This window comes from Macadamia integrifolia, chromosome 10 (assembly GCF_013358625.1).
Source record: "Macadamia integrifolia cultivar HAES 741 chromosome 10, SCU_Mint_v3, whole genome shotgun sequence".
Lineage (NCBI taxonomy): Eukaryota > Viridiplantae > Streptophyta > Magnoliopsida > Proteales > Proteaceae > Macadamia > Macadamia integrifolia.
In genome coordinates, this window is record NC_056566.1 from 25161411 (window position 1) to 25182900 (window position 21490).

General features: G+C 37.3%; 2 protein-coding genes across 6 annotated transcripts; both read left to right on the plus strand.

The window, feature by feature from the left end:
- The first annotated feature begins 5829 nt into the window (after positions 1 to 5829).
- LOC122090841 (ELKS/Rab6-interacting/CAST family member 1-like) lies at positions 5830 to 8402 on the plus strand. Its single transcript, XM_042660569.1, has one exon. The coding sequence runs from the start codon at positions 5938 to 5940 to the stop codon at positions 8173 to 8175; it is 2238 nt and encodes a 745-aa protein (XP_042516503.1). The 5' UTR covers positions 5830 to 5937; the 3' UTR covers positions 8176 to 8402.
- Positions 8403 to 9633: 1231 nt separating this feature from the next.
- LOC122092122 (pentatricopeptide repeat-containing protein At2g30780-like) lies at positions 9634 to 18188 on the plus strand. Of its 5 annotated transcripts, XR_006144112.1 has the most exons (4): positions 9634 to 10371; positions 10676 to 11906; positions 15130 to 15325; positions 15408 to 15914. XR_006144112.1 is itself a non-coding variant. In XM_042662441.1 (2 exons), the coding sequence occupies exons 1-2, from the start codon at positions 9952 to 9954 to the stop codon at positions 11801 to 11803; spliced, it is 1548 nt and encodes a 515-aa protein (XP_042518375.1). In that variant the 5' UTR covers positions 9634 to 9951; the 3' UTR covers positions 11804 to 12015. The 5 variants fall into 5 exon arrangements, 1 of the variants encoding a protein (XP_042518375.1); XR_006144109.1 differs by lacking the exons at positions 15130 to 15325; positions 15408 to 15914 and adding an exon at positions 16828 to 18188; XR_006144111.1 differs by lacking the exons at positions 15130 to 15325; positions 15408 to 15914 and adding an exon at positions 17942 to 18188.
- The last annotated feature ends 3302 nt before the right edge of the window (positions 18189 to 21490 follow it).

The following is a 21490-nucleotide window of genomic DNA, read 5'->3' on the forward strand; positions in this document are numbered from 1 at the left end:
GCCCAAGTCATTAGGCTACATTTGTTTAGTAAGAAATGAATAAAAAAGAAAAGAAAGGTAAGAATATAAGAAAAATTAAAAAATAAAATATTTCATGCAAAATCTTACAATTGTGTGAAAATACTTTTAAGATGAAATAAAGTTTCATCATTCATAAGATTTTTTCCAAAATTGAAAGAAGAATATTCTTTTGTTTATTTATTTTTAATCAAGAAATAAATAATTAGAAGAACAGAATATTCTTAATTTTCTTTTCTTTTTATTCATTTCTTGCGAAACTAACAAAGTCATAGAATCCCCCTTCTTTTTCCTAACAATAAACCTAAAAAATCCTAATTTCAATTGGCATTGCTAATTATATCATCAACTAAATCCATTGCTCCAATTAACGAGCAAGACTTATACAAAGGCCTCTTAAATATGGCAAGAGATAATAGCCCTAATAGTTTTGCACATGAAGGATGATTTGGTGACCATTCGTTGGATGATCAATATACCTTTGGGTTAGCTTAAAGCCAAATTTTTGTGGACAGACCTTGATGCAACAACAAGATTATTCCATTGTGATTTAGTGGTCATGGGTTTGAGTAAAAAAAAGAGCCTCTACGTGAAGTAGGGGTAAAATATTTATGTACATTATGACTCTTCCCATCATCATAATGTCCCTTTTATTCATCTCAAAACGCTCATCAAACATTTACATCTATATTTCATGCACTAAGTCAAAAGTTGTCAATGATGAACTCTCAACCAAATTCTAAATTGTAATATTTTTGTTTGAGAAAATGCTTTCAAGCTAAAACTTAATTAGTGAATAAATAATGACATAAATACATACATATTTTTTTGTGTCAACTTATTATTTGGCACATATTTCGGGCCATATAGACAACCTCATCGTAACAATCCTTAAAGGAAAATCTAATGATGATGATGATGATGCCAAAATGTCCTCTAAATAACAAAACCTACTTTTAATATTTGTTAAGGTAATGCTATATTGTATCGTAGGATATAGGATCGATAGCTATTGGAAGTGGAAGCATCATTTTGCCTCCAATATAAGTAACATATGAAAACTTGTATGATCCATAAAACTTTATTTATTTATTTATTTTGTAATGGGTATGGTAACATTGAAATGTTACAAATTTTACACTAAATATTTACCATATACAATAAGTAAGAGTAGCCATGACCTAAAGGTATTTCCAAACGTGATCTACATTTACATCTTGGTAAAAATGATATTAAATGTAAGGAAAAATGTTAGGTACACCGTCGATATAACGTAAGCTCGCATCTACTATGTTTATCTCTCACCTCTTTTTTGTTTTAAATGAGTCTTATATCTTTCTGTATGATACGCCATCATGTACCCTCATTGATATTATTCGCTAACTTACCGTATACCACGAAATACATATCCCTCTACCGAAATGTAAATATTTTTTCTTACCTACGCTACGATCATACTGTGATGAGGTTGCCACTGTTCTGAATTGAAGTATTTGCTTGCATTTTTTTGCAGTGTTCACTTGGATGGCAACTGGAATACATTTACTGTTATCCACTGGGTTTCGAAGCAATAGTGAGCTTATGCCTTATGGGAAGGGCCATTATTTGTTTCTAGTCCCAGGTTCTGAGCAGGCTTTGGGACCCCACCACTTCCAAGCAAGTGTAACCTTTAATGAACTCTGTCCACCTTCACTGCTGACTGCACGACCCATTCTTTTCTTATTTCTTTTTCTTTGTCTTCTTTTGTTCCTTGTTCTTCTCATCGTCTTTGCATTGGTTTCTCATTATTATGCACATGTTGTACCCATGTTCTATCCCTTGGATCTTCACATCTGGAATTTTTACTACTGATTGGATAGGCGTCTTCCTCATTTTATAGGACTTCTCTTTCACCGTTGGAAGTAGGGTTGTCAATTAGTGGCCCGACCCGATTAAATCGATCAGGATCGATCGTTTATAGACCGGCCCGGCCCGGACCATTTATTAAACGTGTCGGGCTTGAGCCCGGCCTGTTTATAAATGGTCGGTCTCGGTTTTGCTACTTGGACAGTCGAGCGCCCGATAGAGACCGACTGAATAACGCCCGACCGAGACCGGCCTATTGTGCACCGACTTGACCCGACCCTTTAATGATTGTAAAATACCTATTTTACCCCCCAAATTAAAGAATGAAAACTAAAAAGTAAAGACATGTTCACATTTTAAATAATGGTTATATTTGGTATCATTTAATGATTTATTGTCATTTTTTTGGGCTTGCATGAGTGGGCTGGAATATAATAGCACATTTTAAAGAGGGCCCGTTTAACATTAAACATGTCCGTAACCCGGTTAAGGCCCGACTAAAGCCCGATTAAGGTGGCCCGATTATAGCCCGAGACCGACCGACCGAATATAAAGTATACCATGCCCTCAATAACTAAGCCCGATTAGTTAAATGGGCGGACACGGTGTAGCCTTTGAAAGTCTTCAAGCCTGATTAAGCCCGATCGAAACCGAACCGGCCCGATCGGTTGACACCCCTAGTTGGAAGACTATTCTCTTAGGGACTCCATCTCTTGAAAGATTCTACCTTCTTACACTTTCTTAGAAGATTCCAACCACTTGAAGAAATCTACTTCTAATACTCTTTTGGGAAATTCTATCTCACTTGAAAACTTCAATCACTTTGGAAGATTTTCTACTATGGTATCTCTACCTTCTCCACTATAAGACTTTGATAGACTATCTAACCGAACCGTTTAACTAAACTATCAACTGATTAAGGGAAATTAGATCATTTGCACTCACCTTCACATGGATATGCATGTGAAGATCTAGCACATTTCTCATTTCCTGCCATATAAAAGGTGAAGATGGGTATATATATAAGTAAAAGGGACAACTGTTGGATCCTGACGTATGCATTTTCGGGTGAATGTATGTGTAGCAAATCCATGTAGATAAAAGACTCCAAACCTAACCAAGCCAGATAGGGTGTGATTTAGATTAACTACTTATCAAATTTTAAAGCCAAATTCAATCACATAACTCCATGAAACGTATTCTTTCTTTTATCATTCACTAATAAATTTTGTTTCCAATCATTTTGTAAATAGTTGTTCTGTTCAAACCAATTTTTATACCTTTATTTTGCAATGTGCCCAAGTTTATTAAAGATTACAGTTAGCATGTGAGTAGGAAACATTGGGCCCTATTACGAAACAAAATCTCTACCCCACCTGATCAGCCATGTGGGAAATTTCAAGACTATGCCACCATGGAGAAAGGCTTTCCTAAGAGGGATGTTCTAATAATAACAACAGTAATAAATTAGAAAATAAATAAGTACAAATTATAATTTAAAAAGAAAAAGGGGTCTTAGAAATTACAAATTACAAATTAGAACTTAGAAGTTGGAACTACTATCGGAATGTGTAGTGGCAAATTAACGGGCTCAAACGCGCTCCAACAGGTATGAGTATAACAAATTAGGGCTCTTGTCTAGGCAGAAGCCACCCAGCCCAAGGGTAGCAAATTCCAGTCCACACTAGTAGGCTCGACATTAGACCAATCGGTTAATAAATGGTTTGATTCCAGGCTTAGTCCGATTATGAAAAGGGTAGGTAAAGGTAAGGATGTCAACCGGTCAGGCTGGGCTTGACCATTTAGAAATCTTGCATCGTGAATGTTCGTTTAAGTAAACATGCCTAGTTTTGGGAGGATGGTATGGTTTATAACGGGTTGATCAGTGTCGGACTTTAATTAAGCTATCTTAAACGGGTCTTAATTGGGCTACAGACATATTTAAGTCTAAACGGGCTTTAAATGTGCCTATCCTAAAATTGTTTTCTTAAGCAGGTTGAAGACCTAGAAATATATGATTCAAAACTTTAATAAATAAGATAAATGATATCATGGTTGTTCTTAAAAGAAGAAGAAGAAAAAGAGAGAGAGAGAGAGATTATGACTATTACAACTTACAAAACAAACAGTAATCAAACCAAATCCTATAGAAAAGCGAAGTGTAAGAAAGCTTAACTAGGTTGCGTTTGGTAGTCATCCAGAAAAATATTTCTAATGCTTTTCCATTCTATGGGAACAAAAAAACAGAATAAAGTGTGGTGCAAACTTGGGCACCGTTTGACAACTTTTCATTTATGTCATTTATGTGTTTTCTTGTTCCCAGAAATGGAGAAACAGTCTAACAAGCGTTTGATAAATTTTTCCGTTTCACCCATTTATGGAAACATAAATCAAAATTTATACCCATTTCCAATTCTAAAAACGACTTTGACGAAACAAGTCCTACTTGTTTCATCGAATCTGGAAACGAATTTGAGAAAAAAAAAAAAAAAAAAGACTATTGTGTCAAATAAATCTCTCAACTATTTAAACCTAAAAATAGGCAATCGAACCCTCTCTCCCTTTTGGGCATCCTTTGATACTATTGGGTTTTTTAATGGCATTATGTTTGCAAAAAACATTTCGAGAAATAGGTTTATCAAACACCAAAAAATCAGTTTTTATTTCCAAAAAAGTAAATAGTTGTTTCTGCTGTTTCTAGGTACAAAAACAATAGAATCATTATCAAACACTGCCTTGGTGTTTACGGTTTTCTTGGAAAAAAAAAACAATAGAAACGCAAAATGATGGAACAACGAAATCTTGTTCTGTCATATTGGTTTCATTCCAAATAAAATAAAAAAAAGAAATGAACAACTAGGGTAATTGTTCCTAAAAATAGGTTCACCAAACACTATTTTTTTAAACAGCATTTTGACACAAAAACTAAAAATTATGTTTTTGACATGAAACGTTGTTTCTGAAATAGAATGACTACCAAATGCATTCTTAGTTTTTTACTAATAGTGGCAAAATAGGAATTTATATAGTATTAAAGGGGGTTGGATTGGGTCAGGCTATAACGAGTCAGTTCAAGCCGGACATATAAATATGTCGATTCAGTCAAGAGCCTGATAGGCTATCTACCTGCACCATGAACGTCCGTTTAATAAATGTGTCGAGCCCGACATGTTTATTAATAAGGCCAATTCATGTCGGACTATAAACGTGTCAGGCTCGATCGAGCCTATCAATACGGGCTCAGAATTGATACCCCTAGGTATAGGTGAATGGTTGTAGCCCAACCGGCATAATTAAACGACCATTTATTATCCAAGAAGCCCATTTAAAACCCATTTAAGCCGATTATAGTAAGTTATGGCCCAATTAGCCCATTTAGCAAGTTTATGGCTCGATTAACATGAACACAATTATAGACTGATAATTGACCAATCAAATAAACTTAAGTCTACGAGGCTTGATTACCTAAAAGATTAGAGACGTGAACGCCTTAATTTAGCGAGGACCAATTAAGCCCAATCAAAACCTATTTGGTCCGACCGATTGACACCCCTAACCTAGCCCATTTGAAATTCATGGGTGAAACATGAACCGATATAGAGCCCTATTTATGAGATCAACCGAACAATCAGGCTTAGGCGGGCTACTTGAGTACCCAATGAGAGCATACGAAACGGCAAGCGATCAATGAGCTCGTAAGGTGTAGATTATTTTATACTATTTCTATGTCTATTATCTAAACACGTGGCAACGTTAGCGCTCTTAAATAAAATCAGATCCTATTATCGTCACACGCTCACACTACGGCCAGCTGAATTGTAAGTTGAGGAGACACGTGGAAAACCTTTCGCCTCTTATTACGGGTTCGACTCTTCGGACGTTGTGTTACCATTTTGAATTTGAAAATGACCCCACCAATAACTAACTTACCCTTTTTATCTCTCTATCTCCAACGGCTTCTTTTTTCGTCCATAAACCCTAGAAGAAAAAACCCTAACCTCTCAAGTCTCATCTGAAATCGCTTCCCACCGCCCACGAGATTATCATCTTTCATTTCCAATCCGATAACCACAAATGGCGAGGAAGAAATCTTCCCAGAACCTCCACCAGGAGGAGCAGGTCACCCAGATAGAGAAGCCCCACGAGACTAACATGGAGGATCCCTCAGAAAAGCTCGCCAGTTTGAAATCTCTCAATGCTCTTCTTCTCAAAGAAACCGTCGAGCGGAGACAACAAGTCAATGCTCTTGTTCAATCCAAAGAGGCACTCGAATCGGAGATCTCTCGGTCTTGGATCGAGAAACAGAGATTGGAGTCGGAGAAGAAGTTCTTCGAAGAAGAAACTATCGTAGCCGAACTTGAACAGAGATTAACCTTAGCTTTCGTATCTTCTCAACTCAATCAACAAGCTGAGAGCTTGAGGAACGAAATAAGGAGAGCAGATGAAGATATGAGATCTCAAACTGCTATTTTTAAGGCTAAGCTGGAGGAGAAAATCAATGAGAAGGAGAAAGCACGGAGGGAAACGGAGACGAAGGTGGTAGAGCAACAGACAGAGATTGACCAGATCAGCGAAGACTTTCGTAGGTACAGGGATGAAGTCCGAGAGGATCTAATTCTGAAACAGAAGGAGGCGGATCGGTTGAGGTCAACGGTAGTGGAGCTGGAGAAGAGTAATGCTGAGGCTCGTGAGGAGATTGGACGTTTACAAATGGAACGCGATGAAGTTCGACAAGAGATGGAGAGGAAGTATCAAGATTTGAAGAGAGAGATGGAAAGTGCTGTTAGGGAGAGGGAAGAGATTGAGGCGGCAAGGAACGAACAGGTTCGTGAAATTGGCTCCTTGAAGAAATCGGTGGATGCACTAACTGCCGATCTCAGCAGTGAGAGAGAGGTGTATTCTCGTGTTCTTCGTGAGAAAGATCTGATTCAGCAGGAGCTCGACAACCACATGGAGGAGATAAAACGTCTGACATCAACTCTTCTTGCTCTGGAGAAGAATATATCAGAGACTCATGAGGAACTCCTCCAACTGCAGACAGAGCACAAACTACTTCGCGAATACAAAGAAAAGATGGAAAGAAGTCTTGCAGCGTTAGAAAGAGACAAGGCCTCCGCAGAGAGAAGCTTGACGCAGTCATCACAACAGATAGAAGGTCTGACGAGAGAAATCACAGAACTTGTTGCAGACAAGAAGAAAATCCAGAATGAGAGAACTCAGCAGGCAGTGGAGATTACAGAATTGCAAAAAGAAGTGGCTCAGCTCAGTGCCACCATTTCCAATCTACAAAAGCAAGAAGAAATTTTGCAGCTGAGGATTTCCGAGCTAGGAAAAAGTAACACGGATGCTCGAGAGAAGCAAGAGCAATTGTTGATAGAGTTCAATGCTTTGGTTGAAGAGAAAAAGGAGAGAGAAATCGTCCTTGATGAGTTACTGAAGGAGAAATTTTCAGTCACAGAGAGTCTCGAAGAGTCCTTGAGGCAACAAGAGGAGCAAGGGAGAAAGATGGAGGAAATAGCCATTGAGAAGGCTGAGATAGAGCAGGTGAAGATCAAGCTGGAGGCTGAAATCTTCCAGTTGCATGAAGAGATGAGCAAGCTAAGGGCCACTGCATCTACACTGCAAGAATCATGTCTAGAACATGAAAAGAACAATATCCAACTCCAATCGGAAGCCATCCAAAACAGAGATGCTCTTGAACGTGTTGCTCTTGAGAAGGATGATGCTCTGAAGCTACTTGATAAGGAGAAAAAGGAGTTGTCTATCCTGAGATTGAAAATTCTGGAACTGGAGAAGAAAGTGGAGGAGACCAAAGAAGAACTTGCTCAGCTAAGTACAGAACGTGATGGGCTAGTTGAAGAGAAGAAAGAAGGGGGCAGAAGCCTTCAATTGCTAAATGAGGAGAAGGCTTCATTGCAGATGGCCCTATCAGAAGCCCAACAAGGTCTTGAGGATCTGCAGGTTAAGATGACATCCACAAACAAGTTGTCTGAGCAAACCTTATCCATGTTGAAGGACACTGTAAACCTAGTGCGTGGACCTGTACAGGATAAGAAGGATGGTAAGGGAGAAGCAATTTTTGATGCAGAGAAAAACAATGGAGAGATTCGACCCTTTGCAGCAGAGTTAGAAGTAATCAAGAGAGCCTTTAGAAATAGAGAAGCAAAGGTGGAGTACTTGTCCCAACAAATCAAGTCCCTTGAGAACTCTGTAATGGAGGCACAGAAGAGGAAGGGCTTCTGGACGTTGCTTTCCTCTGCGACAACAATTTTTGCTGCAGCATCTGTGGCCTATGTTGCTAGGGGACGCTAAGTGATCTGTATCTTGTGTCTTTTTTCAAGGTTATCTGTGTTTTTTAGCTGCTGATTAAGGATAGATCTCTCCAATGGCTAAAATGCCAGATGGTATCTTTTTCCCTGAACAATGTAGGGCTTTGAGGTTCTTCCAACTAGGAAGAACCATTTTTTGATCCTGAAATGAAAATCTCAGATGTTAAAACTGTTCAATTCAATTTTATATCGCCAAGGGCCTTTTGTCTTCGACAATTTATATTTCTGCTTTCTCACATGCTTTTCACTCCAGGTAGACAACCGACATCTTATTATATTCAGCCATAACCAGTCAATCTTTTTGCATGGATCCTTGCGCTCATCCTTGCTTGGAACCAATTGAATGACTAAGATCCATTGGCGAGTTATCCAGCAAGCCACCTACAGACCACCCAAAAGCACTATTCCATGGGGTGGTATATCTATAGAGAAGGCTTTACAACCATATATAACTATTTCTCTTTCCTCTGTTTATCAAAATAACTTGAAAACACCTATTCATAACTATCAGATGTAACACCATAAGCAATTCAGAGTCTGTAAATAGATATGTCTCCTGCTCCTCCACTGTGTACCACAGGAGCTGGTGCTTCTACACCTCCAGGAATTCCGATTTGGATATGACCCCATCCCAAGAAGTTCCAAGTCCAGAACAGGGTTTACAATTTTCAACCACAGAAGATATTTCTTAAGAAAGAATCTCTATCATCACTATGTTTCCTGTCCCTTTTACTTCCAAAGTATATCCCGCTTCACCCTTGTAATGGCAGGAAGTGGGACAAGCGTTAAATGCTCATATGTACGAAACTCAATGTAAACCTCTTGTTAGGAAAACTGCTACCCAGTTTTAAATGCGCATAATGCATTCCCCTAGATGAAATTTAGATGAAATTTTAGTGCTCCCTAAACTTTCGATCTGAGAAATGATATCTCAAAGGGTATTTTGGAATATACAATATAAACTAGGAGGGTGTTTCTTAAGACATTGAACTTGTTGAACACTTTAACTCCGATCGACCTATTCTTTCATCGACATAAAGTGATTTGAAAGTGTACATTTCTCATGTTATCACATTCAACTTAAATTCAATACATGTACCATAAAATTAAGCTATAAAGTGATGCATATGTGAAAGGGATTTCTAAATCGATAACTCCCAACTTTGAATGAACATGTTTCACTCCAGAGTTTGTTAGTTTTGCTAATAACAATGAACAACATTATCTGCTCTAAGCCGAGATCTTAATACTTGCACAAAAATCCTCTACAAGGTTGTATGTTGTAGTAAGCATCCGACGGCTGAGGTGTATGTCAAAACCCTCCCAACTATTGGAATCTTCACTATCACTCACTGCCAGCCGTAGAGGAATCTGCTCCCGGCCAAGGTCTTAATAGTTGGACTATAGCTAATGTGACATGCCATGGTCCTCAGGATTATTCGCCGGTTTGACATTTTGGGCCGTTGGGAGATTCAGAGTTCGGACCAGACAATGGTTCACCTTCCAATCCCTTTAGTTTCTCTCGGCCGATTCGCTTTTATTTGGGTGGTGCAGGCCATGCTTCTTCTCCTTCGCTAATAGCTTGTCGAAGTTGAATCTAGGGGGCGGCAGGTCTGCGTATATTTCTCCGAACCTCTCATTCTCTCCATTTACTCCATTAATCCTTCTCTTTCTACCTTCTGCAATCCGCAGGAGCTTAATTTTTGATCCACCAAAACCCTAAAACCTCAAAGATGCTGCTAACTTTACTTACAAGACGATGAAGCGAGCACGGAAAGTCTCCAACGCCGCAGCAGTGGAGATGCTTATGCAGTTTTGTTCTTTGAAATCAAAGTCTTTATCTTTGTTCACTCCACTCTCCATTATCTCGAGGAGTTCGAGCTGTAGTTTCATTAGAGGAATTTCTGGTCACACGCCTAATTTTAGCTCCGATGGAATCCCTAAGTCGGTCAGTTTACTCACGGAGAAGAAGACTTCTTTGCGTCTTATTGGGGAAAAAAATATTAACGAGGTGGTGTCTGAGTTGACGACTGAATTGACCTCACATATTGGTGATTCGGAGAAGATCTCTTCAATCTTGGAAGCCAAACTTCCTTACTTGATTCGAAGCTACAGCAGAGGATCTCCCTTTTTTGAGCTATTGGAGGGGTTGGGTACCTGGCCTCATTTAGCCCTAGAGGTACCTTTATTCTCATTTCAGAACTTTTTTTTTTTTAGTCATTGAAAACGTTCTATTGTACATAATAAGCATGTTAGCGAATGCCCATCCATTAATGTTATGTTTCAAACAATACCTACAACACCAACAACAAAAAGTTTGATTTTTGGTGCAGTGGATTTTATTTCAATTAACACAAGCAGGAGAAATGCAGACACTGTTGGGATTTGGGAAGGAATTTTAGTTGGTTTATTTATTTATTTCTTCGGATGCTATATTTATTTTTTTATTTTTGGTGAATTTTTTGGTGACTTAATATCTTCAGGTATTTAATTGGAGAAGGAAACAAGGTGATAATGTCGGTGTACCAATGGCGGCAGAGGAATATGCCAAAGGAATTACAATTGCAGGCAGAGTTAAGAATGTTGATCTTGCTGTTGAGTTGTTTATGGATGCTGTTAATAAGGGAATGAAGTCATCTTCTATTTATAATGCACTGATGGCTGCCTATATGTATAATGGTTTGGCTGAGAAATCTCAGTCACTTTTTCGAGATTTAAAAAGAGAACCAAATTGTTGCCCTACAATTGTGACATACAACATTCTCATCTCAATTTTTGGTCGTTTGATGCTGGTCGATCACATGGAGGCAACTTTCCGGGAGACACAAGAGTTGAATCTTTCCCCTAATTTGAGTACATATAATAATCTGATTGCTGGGTATGTCACAGCGTGGATGTGGGATGAAATGGAGAAGACTTTCATGACTATGAAGGCAGGCCTTGTCAAACCCAATATTGACACCCACTTGCTAATGCTTCGTGGGTATGCACATTCAGGCAATTTGGAGAAGATGGAGAAGGCTTATGAGGCGGTAAAGGATCATGTGAACACAAGGGAAATTCCTTTGATTAGAGCCATGATATGTGCATATTGTAAGAGCTCAGATACTGATAGAATTAAAAAGATTGAGGCACTACTGAAGGTAATTCCAGAGAACGAATATAGGCCTTGGTTGAATGTGCTGTTAATTAGGGTTTATGCACAAGAGGACTTGATGGAAGGGATGGAGGATTCCATAAATGATGCATTTGAACATAAAACTTCAGTCACAACTATACATGTGATGCGTTCTATCATAGCAACTTATTTCAGGTGCAATGCAGTGGACCAGCTTGAAAAGTTTGTGAAGCAGGCTGAGTCTGCTGGCTGGAGAATTTGTCGGTCCTTGTATCATTGTAAGATGGTCATGTATGGGGCACATAATCGGCTGGAGGAGATGGAAAATGTGCTTGATGAGATGGGAAGTTTCAATATTGATCCCTCAAAGAAGACATTCGTCATCATGTATAAGGCCTACTTAAAGTATGGCCAAAGACATAAGCTAGATCGGTTGCTAGGGATTATGTGCAAACATGGGTTTGGAATTCCATTGGATGCCTCTCCTTCCTAGGTTACATTGGAAACATGCTTTTCAACAATTCAAAAATTCATTCATCAAATTATTGCAAATGGTTCATGACATCTGGGAGGACAATTTCAGCTCCTAGAAGAATGTAAGCTGCTTCTTTTCATTTTGTCTGGCATGCTTTGTCAGTAATTGATCTTGCTGTATCTTCTAAGATTGAAAAATAAGTGCATGATCCTTTTGTTTTGTTTTGTTTTTGTTTTTGTTTTTGTTTTGTTTTTTTGTTTTTGTTTTTGTTTTTTTGTTTTTGTTTTTGTTTTTTGTTTTTTGTTTTTGTTTTTTTTTTTTTTTTTTTTTTTTTTTTTTTTTTTTTTTTGTGTGTGTGTGTGGTGTGTGGTGTGTTTTGGGGGGGTGGTAGTGTGTAGTGGGAGTGGGGCAGGTTTCCTCATGACGATGACATGGCATTATTATAGACTCAATAACTCTCCTCCCTTGGCAAAAATCATCTTTTAACTTGGATGATGTTGCATCTTCTTCTTCTTCTTTTTTTTTTTTTTAATCGCTAGTTCATATCATTGTTCATTATTCCCCCTTTGGATATATGTGGTTAATTGATCATTGCTTCTATAATATCAAAATTTGTTCTTGCTGCTCCAAAATATTTAATTCTCACGATTACTAGACTTTTTGTCATATTACAACTGTAAAGATACCTCTTCTTTTTATAGAATTGTCAGCATTTTGTTCTCACCACACATGACATAGATGAATGTCTTTATGTTTCCTAATTGCAGCATTTTTGGAGACATGTGATGTTTATAACTCCAAATCATGATTTTAACTTGACTTGATCCGTTTTTACTATTTTCCTTTCCCCATGATAAGTAAGAAGACTTTATGAATAGGAAAAACGATCCCTAATATAGTAAAGGAAAAAAAAAGTCCCTGCTATACTTTACAGGCCACAAGTCATTACAAGCTTCAATGAGAAAGAGAACTGTGTTAATGAATCTGTTAGTCTCTAATTATTGAATTTCAGTAAAACCTCACATCTGGAGCTTACTAGTAGAACATGAGAAAGTAGTCTACTATTTCAGCATCCACAGGGCAAAAGAGGCAGGAGGAAGGGATAATGTGGAGCCTGGAAATAATTTTTTTTACCATAAAGGTGCTAACTGTGTTCGCCATCCAAAGCATAATAAAAATTTCAAAGATTGGATGCCTTTCCCAATCAGGGAAGAAGGTGGTTTTGGAGATTATAAACTAAAAAATCAACAAACTGAGACTTCACAATGAAAGTAGCAAATCTATCATATTCCATTTTCTTCTATGATCACCTTGGTGTTCTTGCATTTCTGTTTTCGAGCAACTGCGAACTGAAAGTGGTTAGGGTTTTCAGAGTTCATTTGGGTCATTCTTATACAAAGGATAGTGACACTTGGTGCTGCAAGTGAATCATAGTTTACCCTAGCAGTTGAAGTGTGTTGACTATGGGAGCATACTTGGAAAAAGTTCTTTGCCACTCAAAATATTTGAAAGAAAGGTGGAATTTTAGAGGTGAAACAAGGGTAACAGCAGTTTTAAAAAATCAAATCTAAACCATCGCAAAGGATAACAGTGAGCAATGCAACTATGAAGTTCTCTCTACCCAGATGTCTTCAGAATACTCTGCAAGTGGTAATAGATCACCTTCAAAATCTTGAAAAATTGAAAATCTACCAAAAGTTTCTTGGATATTTATGGTTGATGTGATGCCATCTGGCCTTAGACACTCTTTTGGCCATTACTGTTTTTTGTAGTATATCTGACACATGCAATTCTGTTTTACCCCACCCAAAAAAAAAAAATTCATATTGCTGCCCATGCTGATTGTCTTTTTCTCTTTCTTATCAATAATTTATTATGCTATCTAAATATGGTTGAAAGGAACAAATGTAAAACCAGAAATTTTTCCTAGGTATTGCGGATTTGCATTGAACTTTCTGTTTGGAGGGTTAATTGAACAGGTCTCTCTTGGTGGAATTTATTTTTGATAATTTGACAACTTGACAAAGAGGAATGCAAATCTCCTTAGAAATTGTCCTTGGCATATGATAAAAGGGTCATTGATGCAGATAAGTCACTTAATGGGCTTATTTTATTGCAAATAAGCCTAAGTTTGGGTTATGTATGTGTTGGGTCTTTGATCCCATGGGCTTTCTTTGTAATGTGCCACTTTAATAGGCCTCAAATATGGGTAGAAAATAGGAAAACAGTATTTAATTCATTAGTTTAGGTAGGGTCCTGTTTTGAGTCCATATTCTTTGTTATTTCAATTTCATAGTTAGTTTAGGTTTCCCAATTAGTTAAAGATTGGAAGAAATGAGGGTGATATGTGGTAGCGTAAATATTTAGTAGTTGGAGTATTTGACTTAGTTATTGCAGTTTCTTCTCTCTGTGGCTAAACCAGTTGAAATTTATATGAACCTGTAATTGTTAGTATATATCCTTGGAACAATATTTGTAACGTCATAGATCTTTTTTTCCATGATTTTATCCCTGCAACTGAAATGTCAAATATCTTGAGCTATTGAATAAGTTAACTGTGTCCAAGTTCTAGTAAATTTTATGGTCTTCAACAAATTTAAAACAGTTTGATTCACTGTCTTTTTTTTTTGGCTAACGACGGGTATCTAGGCCTTCGGCCTGACTAGTCCCGCAGGCCCATATTGACCCCACAACTGCATGGACTGGGTCATACTGGGGTTGAATGAGAACCATTCAACTTTCATTGAAAGCAGTGAATAGCACTAAACACCCCCATGTGAGTGGCCCTAAAGAGGTAAGAGGAGTCAAACTCAGAACCACACGCTTCCTGAGGCGAAGGTCCCTTGCCAACTCGGCTATCCCCTTGGGGTTCAGTTTGATTCACTGTCAACCCTTGAGAGTCTGGCAAAATAGGGTAAATGGTAAATCATTTTTCTAATCATGTGGCTGGTCCAGAATCTGGCATTGGGCTGTTGACTTTTTTTTTTTTGGGGGGGGGGTGTTAATTGAACATTTATTGGCTTGTTCACTTGGACATTATATCTTCATTATGATTATGGTTGTATGTTATACAAATTGTTATAAATAAGTGGAACAACCCATGATAGATATGTAGGTTGAATCTATCGTGGTTCAGCACAGCTCTCTCTTGGTTCTCTCTCTACTCTTTTTCTCCTCTACAACTCCTGGTTTGTTAGGCTCAGATTTGTCACATGGAATCAGAGCTATGAAGAAGAAGAAGAAGAAGAAAGTGTTGTGTGTTTGATTACTCTGTTGTGACAAAAAACAAAATTATTGTGCTTACCTGCATCATGTTCACAGTGTATCATCAACCTTCTCAACAGGGAGTTGTCTCACTTGCTCAACTTGCCTCCTAGAGATTTCTGGATAGAAGTGGCCAGTGATGCTTCTTTGCATGATTTTCAATCTAGCTACAGCTTAGAAGTGTGATCTACGGTTTTGGTTCTCAGTTGCGAGCTCATCTCTTAGGTCAACAAAGGGTTCTGATGGCGTTTCTGTTATCTTGCATGATATACTGAGGTTGAATTGATATTGGTTTCTTGCGATTTCCTCTTATGGTGTTTTATTGATAGGTTTTCCGCTGCTATGGCTGTCACTGAAGGTGAGAAATCATCGGCATCAGTTGTTGTAGTTGCCATAACCATGGTTTTGCTCCCCCTCCTTGCAAGATTATCGCCCCATTGCTGCTGATTGATCTGCTGAATTGATCAATCTGCTGTTTCTGGTGTCAGTTGGTTCTTCTAAGGTTCATATTCTTGCTGAAGTTCAATGATTTGTTGCTACTGTTGAAGTTGATTGCTGAGAGTGATTTGTTGGTCGATTCACCAGAAGCTTTCATTCCCTTCTTTCCGCTGGTTTTGGTTTTAGTGAGAGGAAGAACATGATCGTAGTGACAAGTTTTTAAGGGTTACCATATTCCCTCCTTTCCAAAGTACCCCTCTTCTGCTTTAATTATGTTTTGTCCCATACCTCACAAATATAATTCCCTTCATGTCCCATTACTTCCTTATTTACCAAGTGGCCTCTTAAAATTTCTGATTATTTACAAAATTGCCACACTTGCTTGTTATTGACATATTTTGAATATTCTCTTGCTTAGGTGGATCCATAAGTGTGGCCAAATTTTACAGAATTTCCATTGGTAGTATATTTTGCAAATTTTCTTCCTTCGGTGGGATCATAGCATCCTATTTAAGGTCTTAGTGATGGAGAACCTTAGGGAAGAAAAGGAAAAGTAGAGTAGGAAGGGGAAGGAGGGGAATCACACACTTCACTGGTGCACAAACTCAACCTCTTCATTCAATAATCAAATCACTCTAAGTCTTCAATCGATTACAGCCAATATATAGGAAAATAGGAACATGAAATTAGAAACTTAACTGAAATGAAAACTAGCCTAAACTAGGAAACAACTATAAAAAAGAAACCAAAGCAAGGAAATAAATCATACTCCTACATTCTAGTTTGGAAGGTAAAAGCATGAAATAAAATACTAAGTAAGCTGCTAATTTTATTTCCAATCCTTGTTGGACCAAAATCTTGGGTTGGACCGGTTCTTCTTGGCTCTTGGCTTCCAAAGCCGGTCGTGCTGGTCCAATCAGATAAGGGCAGCCGTATCTACATCAGTTAGAGCCCTCGATCACATCACTGTGGGTGTAATATTTTTTTTTAAACAAATGGACACTTGCATGGAGTGATGTTGTTGCTGCATATTGTTTATTAATTACTGGGTCTTTATTTGCAACCATTGGAATTATATATTTGCCATATTTTTGCTATGGTGGGCCCTCAATCATTTCAGTTTAGGGATGTAATTTTTTAAGATTGGTACTTGCATAGAGATTATTTGCTATCATGAGGGAGAGATTAGGGATTTTTATTGGGATTTATTATGATTCTCATCCTTCAAGATGATGAATATTCTTTATTGCATTTTATGCCTTATTTGTCCACGTGTAATGCTACACGTGAGGGGAGATTGGAGATTTCACTATTTTTTTTTGGTGTCATCTACTTACCAGTTGAAGATTACTACCATTTATTTGTTCGTTTCCTCACCAACAATTTATCTACGAAGATGGTATTCAACAACAGTGCAATTTATCTTGTCGACACCAACCTTGTGCTGCAATTTTATCTGAGAGCGCTTTTTTGGCACTCAGGGATGAATTTAATTTTCACTAATCAAATTTCTAATCATGTGATTTTTTGCTAGTCACATCATTGTTACTATGTTGTTGGAGTGCCTTCCTTGAGAAGGGCTTATGATGTAGCTATTGGATGCTCATTTTTTGTCTTCTTTAAGCAGATTGGAACTTAGCTAAGTACCTTCTTTGAGAAGTGCTTTTGATGTTGTTCTCCACCACTTATTTTGTTCGTTGCTGATATTTATGTTGGGTTTATTCAACATGCCAATTTAATTAATTTATTTATTTATTTTAATATATTGATACTGCTGATGGTTGGTGTGCTTGAGTTGACATTTCTACCAGAATGAAGTTCTTTGTGCTCGCTAGCTTCTACAACTGCTATCCAAGACTAGTGTTGCTTTTAATATCTGTTCTTGTTGTGATTTCTTATTATGCTTTATGTGTTATTGTTGGGAGTTAATTGTCAGTAGGTTAGACTCAGTAGATTAGGTTGCCTATTTTGATTAGTAGATTAGGTTGCCTATTTTGATTATGATTGTATGTTTTACAAATTATTATATTATAAATAAGAGGAACAACCCACAGTAGATTTTTAGGCTGAATCTATCGTGGTTCAGCACAGCTCTCTCTTGGTTCTCTACACTTCTTCTCCTCTACAGGCCCTGGTTTGTTAGGCTTAAATTTGTTGTAATATCATTGTTTTTGGGTTAAATGCAGCATTACAAATTTGCTGATCTATATAATTTAGTTATTGTTGCCACCAAAACTCAATTCTGAGCTTGTTTGTTTGTCGACAACATCGAATATAGCATTTTCCAGCTCATTAGAACCGAGTGGCTTTATCAACACTAAGGCAAAATCTTCCTGATATGTTCCCATAAATGCTTTTGATTGGAAGTAGGTCTATTTGTGGACCTTCTTCAAGTTGTTTGGGTGGATGATGCACCTTTTGTTTCTTCTTAATTGACTGGATATTGTCTTGCAGAGACGGAGAGTTGTAAGGATTGCAGCATTATGTGAGGTAATGATAACAAATTTTTTTTTCATTTCCCTTACCTTTATTTCCCTTGCAGCCAAATGGAGCCTGGTTAATTGAATTAGCCAATTACCTTCCAATGCATCACTTCAACATCGATTTTCACTTCCTGTTGGCAAATTATCTCAGTTGTTGGATCTTTCTTTAGAGATATTGCAGTATGAAATAGATGAGCTTTACCGGAAGTCTTCTTAGATGAATTTTCTCCAGTGATGAATGTTGGGGTTTCTGAGCTTCTGGGGTCTCTTGGGCTTATGGGTTAAATTTTTTTAAGGATAAAGTTTTCCTGCACCGGTGGCTGAACTTCCATGAGCTTGGGCCAATTCTAGGCTTCAGCCGTGGGCCAGCCCGGCCCAGCCAACCTCAGGTGGAAATTTATCAACCTCAGCTTGGCTCACAGGCAAGCAAGCCGGTGCCGGTTTATCGGCCTAATTTGTACCCCAGCAAGAAACAATAAAATGTAAGGCAGGGGTGAGACCTGGACTAGTTTCTTAAGACCTCAGCCCAACCTTGAGTCTTCCTGGCTCACCCAAAGCTCAACTCGGCCCTAGGTCAAGTTAAGATATATCAGCCCAGGCCTAACCCTGGCAGGTTTGGTACAGCCTTGGTACGGTAAGCCAATGGACAACACCAATGGGGACACATGATGGGGTATCATTAAGGAATGATATGAAGTTCATTTCAAAAAAGGGAAGAGAGAGATGGGACACATAGGGTGCTTGCATACGGTATGCTGGCAGCATACCCAACATTTTTCCATATATATAATAGTTAGTATGGAAAACGAAAGCTGCCTTTATGCCTACACATAAAGGCAGGTGAAACATTGCGTGTTTTTCTATAAGCCTTGATGCTGGTGTAGGGGCCATGAGACCATGAAGCTATTTCTTACTCTAATTAAAATATAGTTATGTAAAATCAAGGTCAGGGTTGGGTTGGGGTAAGGATGTGAATTTGTAATCGAAACCGTTTACCGAAATCAAACTGATCTGTTTACACAGAAATTGTAAAACCATTTAGTAAATGGTGCGGTTATGGTTTCAAGTTTCAGGCTGATTAACTAAACGGGTTGAGTCAGTTTTAATTGCAGAACCCGTTGGTTTCAAATCGAATTGAAACCGTTTAAATCGAACCATTTAAAACCGTTTAAATCAAACCATTTAAAACCGTTTAAACCAATCAGATTAATCCATATAACAATTAAATAAAGAAGGGACAGTAATCCGTATAACAATTAACAATTAAATTAAGTGTCCATCTTGCTTTGGTATGATTTATTACAATTCAATTCAAGTTTAGGCTTTAGATCATGAACTTATAATCCATATATGTTATTATGTTATCATAGATGGGGTGTTTTGGCTGAACCACTTGTCATTTTAATATTTTATGCTGTAAAAAGTTGGCTTTGGATGTTGTATGATATTAGTTTTAAATGTTTGAGAATGACCATGCAAAGAAATAGCATTAGATTATCAAATCAAGACATACCATCGTTAATATAGAATCTCTTATTTGTGGTTGTCAATTATTTTTTGATAAGCTTATGATCTTCAGTTTAGAGATGGTTGCAAGTTATAACAAATCGATTGTTAATCGTTTTACAAACCGTATGAAATAAATCGAAATCAAAACCGTTTAAAACCATGGAAATCGAAATCGTTTACTAAATGGTCACAGTTTCAGAAAGTGGAACTGTTTAGTAAATGGTGTGGTTATAGTTTTAGTCAAATAAATGTGAATCGAACTGAATCGATTCACATCATTTAAACCGAAACTGAACCGATTAACACCCTTAGGCTGGGCTCAGCCCGAGGCTTCCATCCAGTCCAGCGCTGCCCATCTTTAGACCAAAAATCCCAGATGGGAAAAGTGTTTACTTTGTTCTCATATGATCTTCAATGACAACAAATTGAGTCTTATCTCAACTTTATGGGTCAGCTACGGAGAAATGAAGACAATAAGAAAATAGAAAATGATAAAAATAAATGTTAGAGAGATGAAAGTAAGGGGAAAGAGTCGCACGCTCACACCCTATAAGATAGAGAAACTCAGTTAACATTCTCTGAGTCTCCCTCATTAATTATGGGTCTCCTTTCTCTCTTCTTATACATGTACCATTTTTGTTGCCTACCATTGGCTTAACATATAATTAGATACCAATATAAGGAGAACCGTTAATGGTCGATAAGGACTTTATGTCCGAGTGATCCAATAAATCAACATATCAAATCCAGTTGTAGCTTGATTCAATCTAATGATTCGATTAGGAAAGGACCTGAAGTAGCTTGGAACCTTCTGATCATCCTTCTTTTCTTCTATTTGTCAAAATTGTATGATCTATAAACAAATAGATCAACTTAAGATATTATATTTTCGGATCAAATCGGGTTCAAATCTGATTTTCAAATCCTTGTCAGATAAAAATTCTTGATCACCATGTGAGTGATATGGATACTTTCATTTCCTAATTGGATTATGATTAATTAAATTGTTATCAGGCTTAATCTGACTCATGGACAGCCCTAATCTTGATCCAAATTGCCAAGGTTACGTACAAAAGCACATGTCAACTATAGTTTATGCCAAGCTATAGTTATTTATTTCATGGGTATAAGGTATATTGTCTAAGTATGATTAAGAGCTTAGTTAATGCTATAATGTGTTATTTCAAAGATATGTCCAAAACTATGGTCAAATAATAATACTTTTAGCAACTAAGCCAATTATATCATATGAGTTAAAATTTCAGATTTGGTCACATTGGTTTAATTTTTCTTTTATACCAACTTGGTTTCCAAATAATATATTTGAAGCTTGAAGTTTGACCAGGGAGATGAGCACGATTTTTTGTTCATCTTAAGAGTCTGATTAGACCCAAAAGATTGGATAACACATTACTTTATGGATTAACCATAATTTTTTTTAAAGGAGAAGATTTACAAATTAACTATACTGATCCTCACTATAATTGAAGTAAACCTATCCATTTGCAATTTGATGGATTCCATATGAGTTGGTCTAGAATCAGATTTAGGAAACTATTTGTCTATTTCCTCTCAATTTTAAACATATAAAAGTATAGATATAGCTTGCACTTTCTTATGTGAACAAAAGAGGTACACAAGCACAAGCAAAGCCCCACAAATTGACAAATAAGTGATTTTCCACATTTGAACAAAAAAATTAATTTAATAGTTCACAAGAGATTAGGAATGTAGGATAGGTTGGCACACAAACGGTGCTTAAAACAAAAGTCATTTTAATGACAGCAACTCTTATGTCCTATTAGAAACTATGTATTAATAGCTAATTGAGAAAGGACAAAGCCATAGCAAGACTGCCAGTTAAGACATAACAAACCCTTTCCCTGAAATAAAAAAGAGTAGAATTCATTAATGAAGCTAAGTGATTGTTTTGTTTTGATTGAGTGATTCAAAGTTTAAATGATATTTGTAAATGGGTTTGGTCTGAAAATTCCAATAAGAATGAGACTCA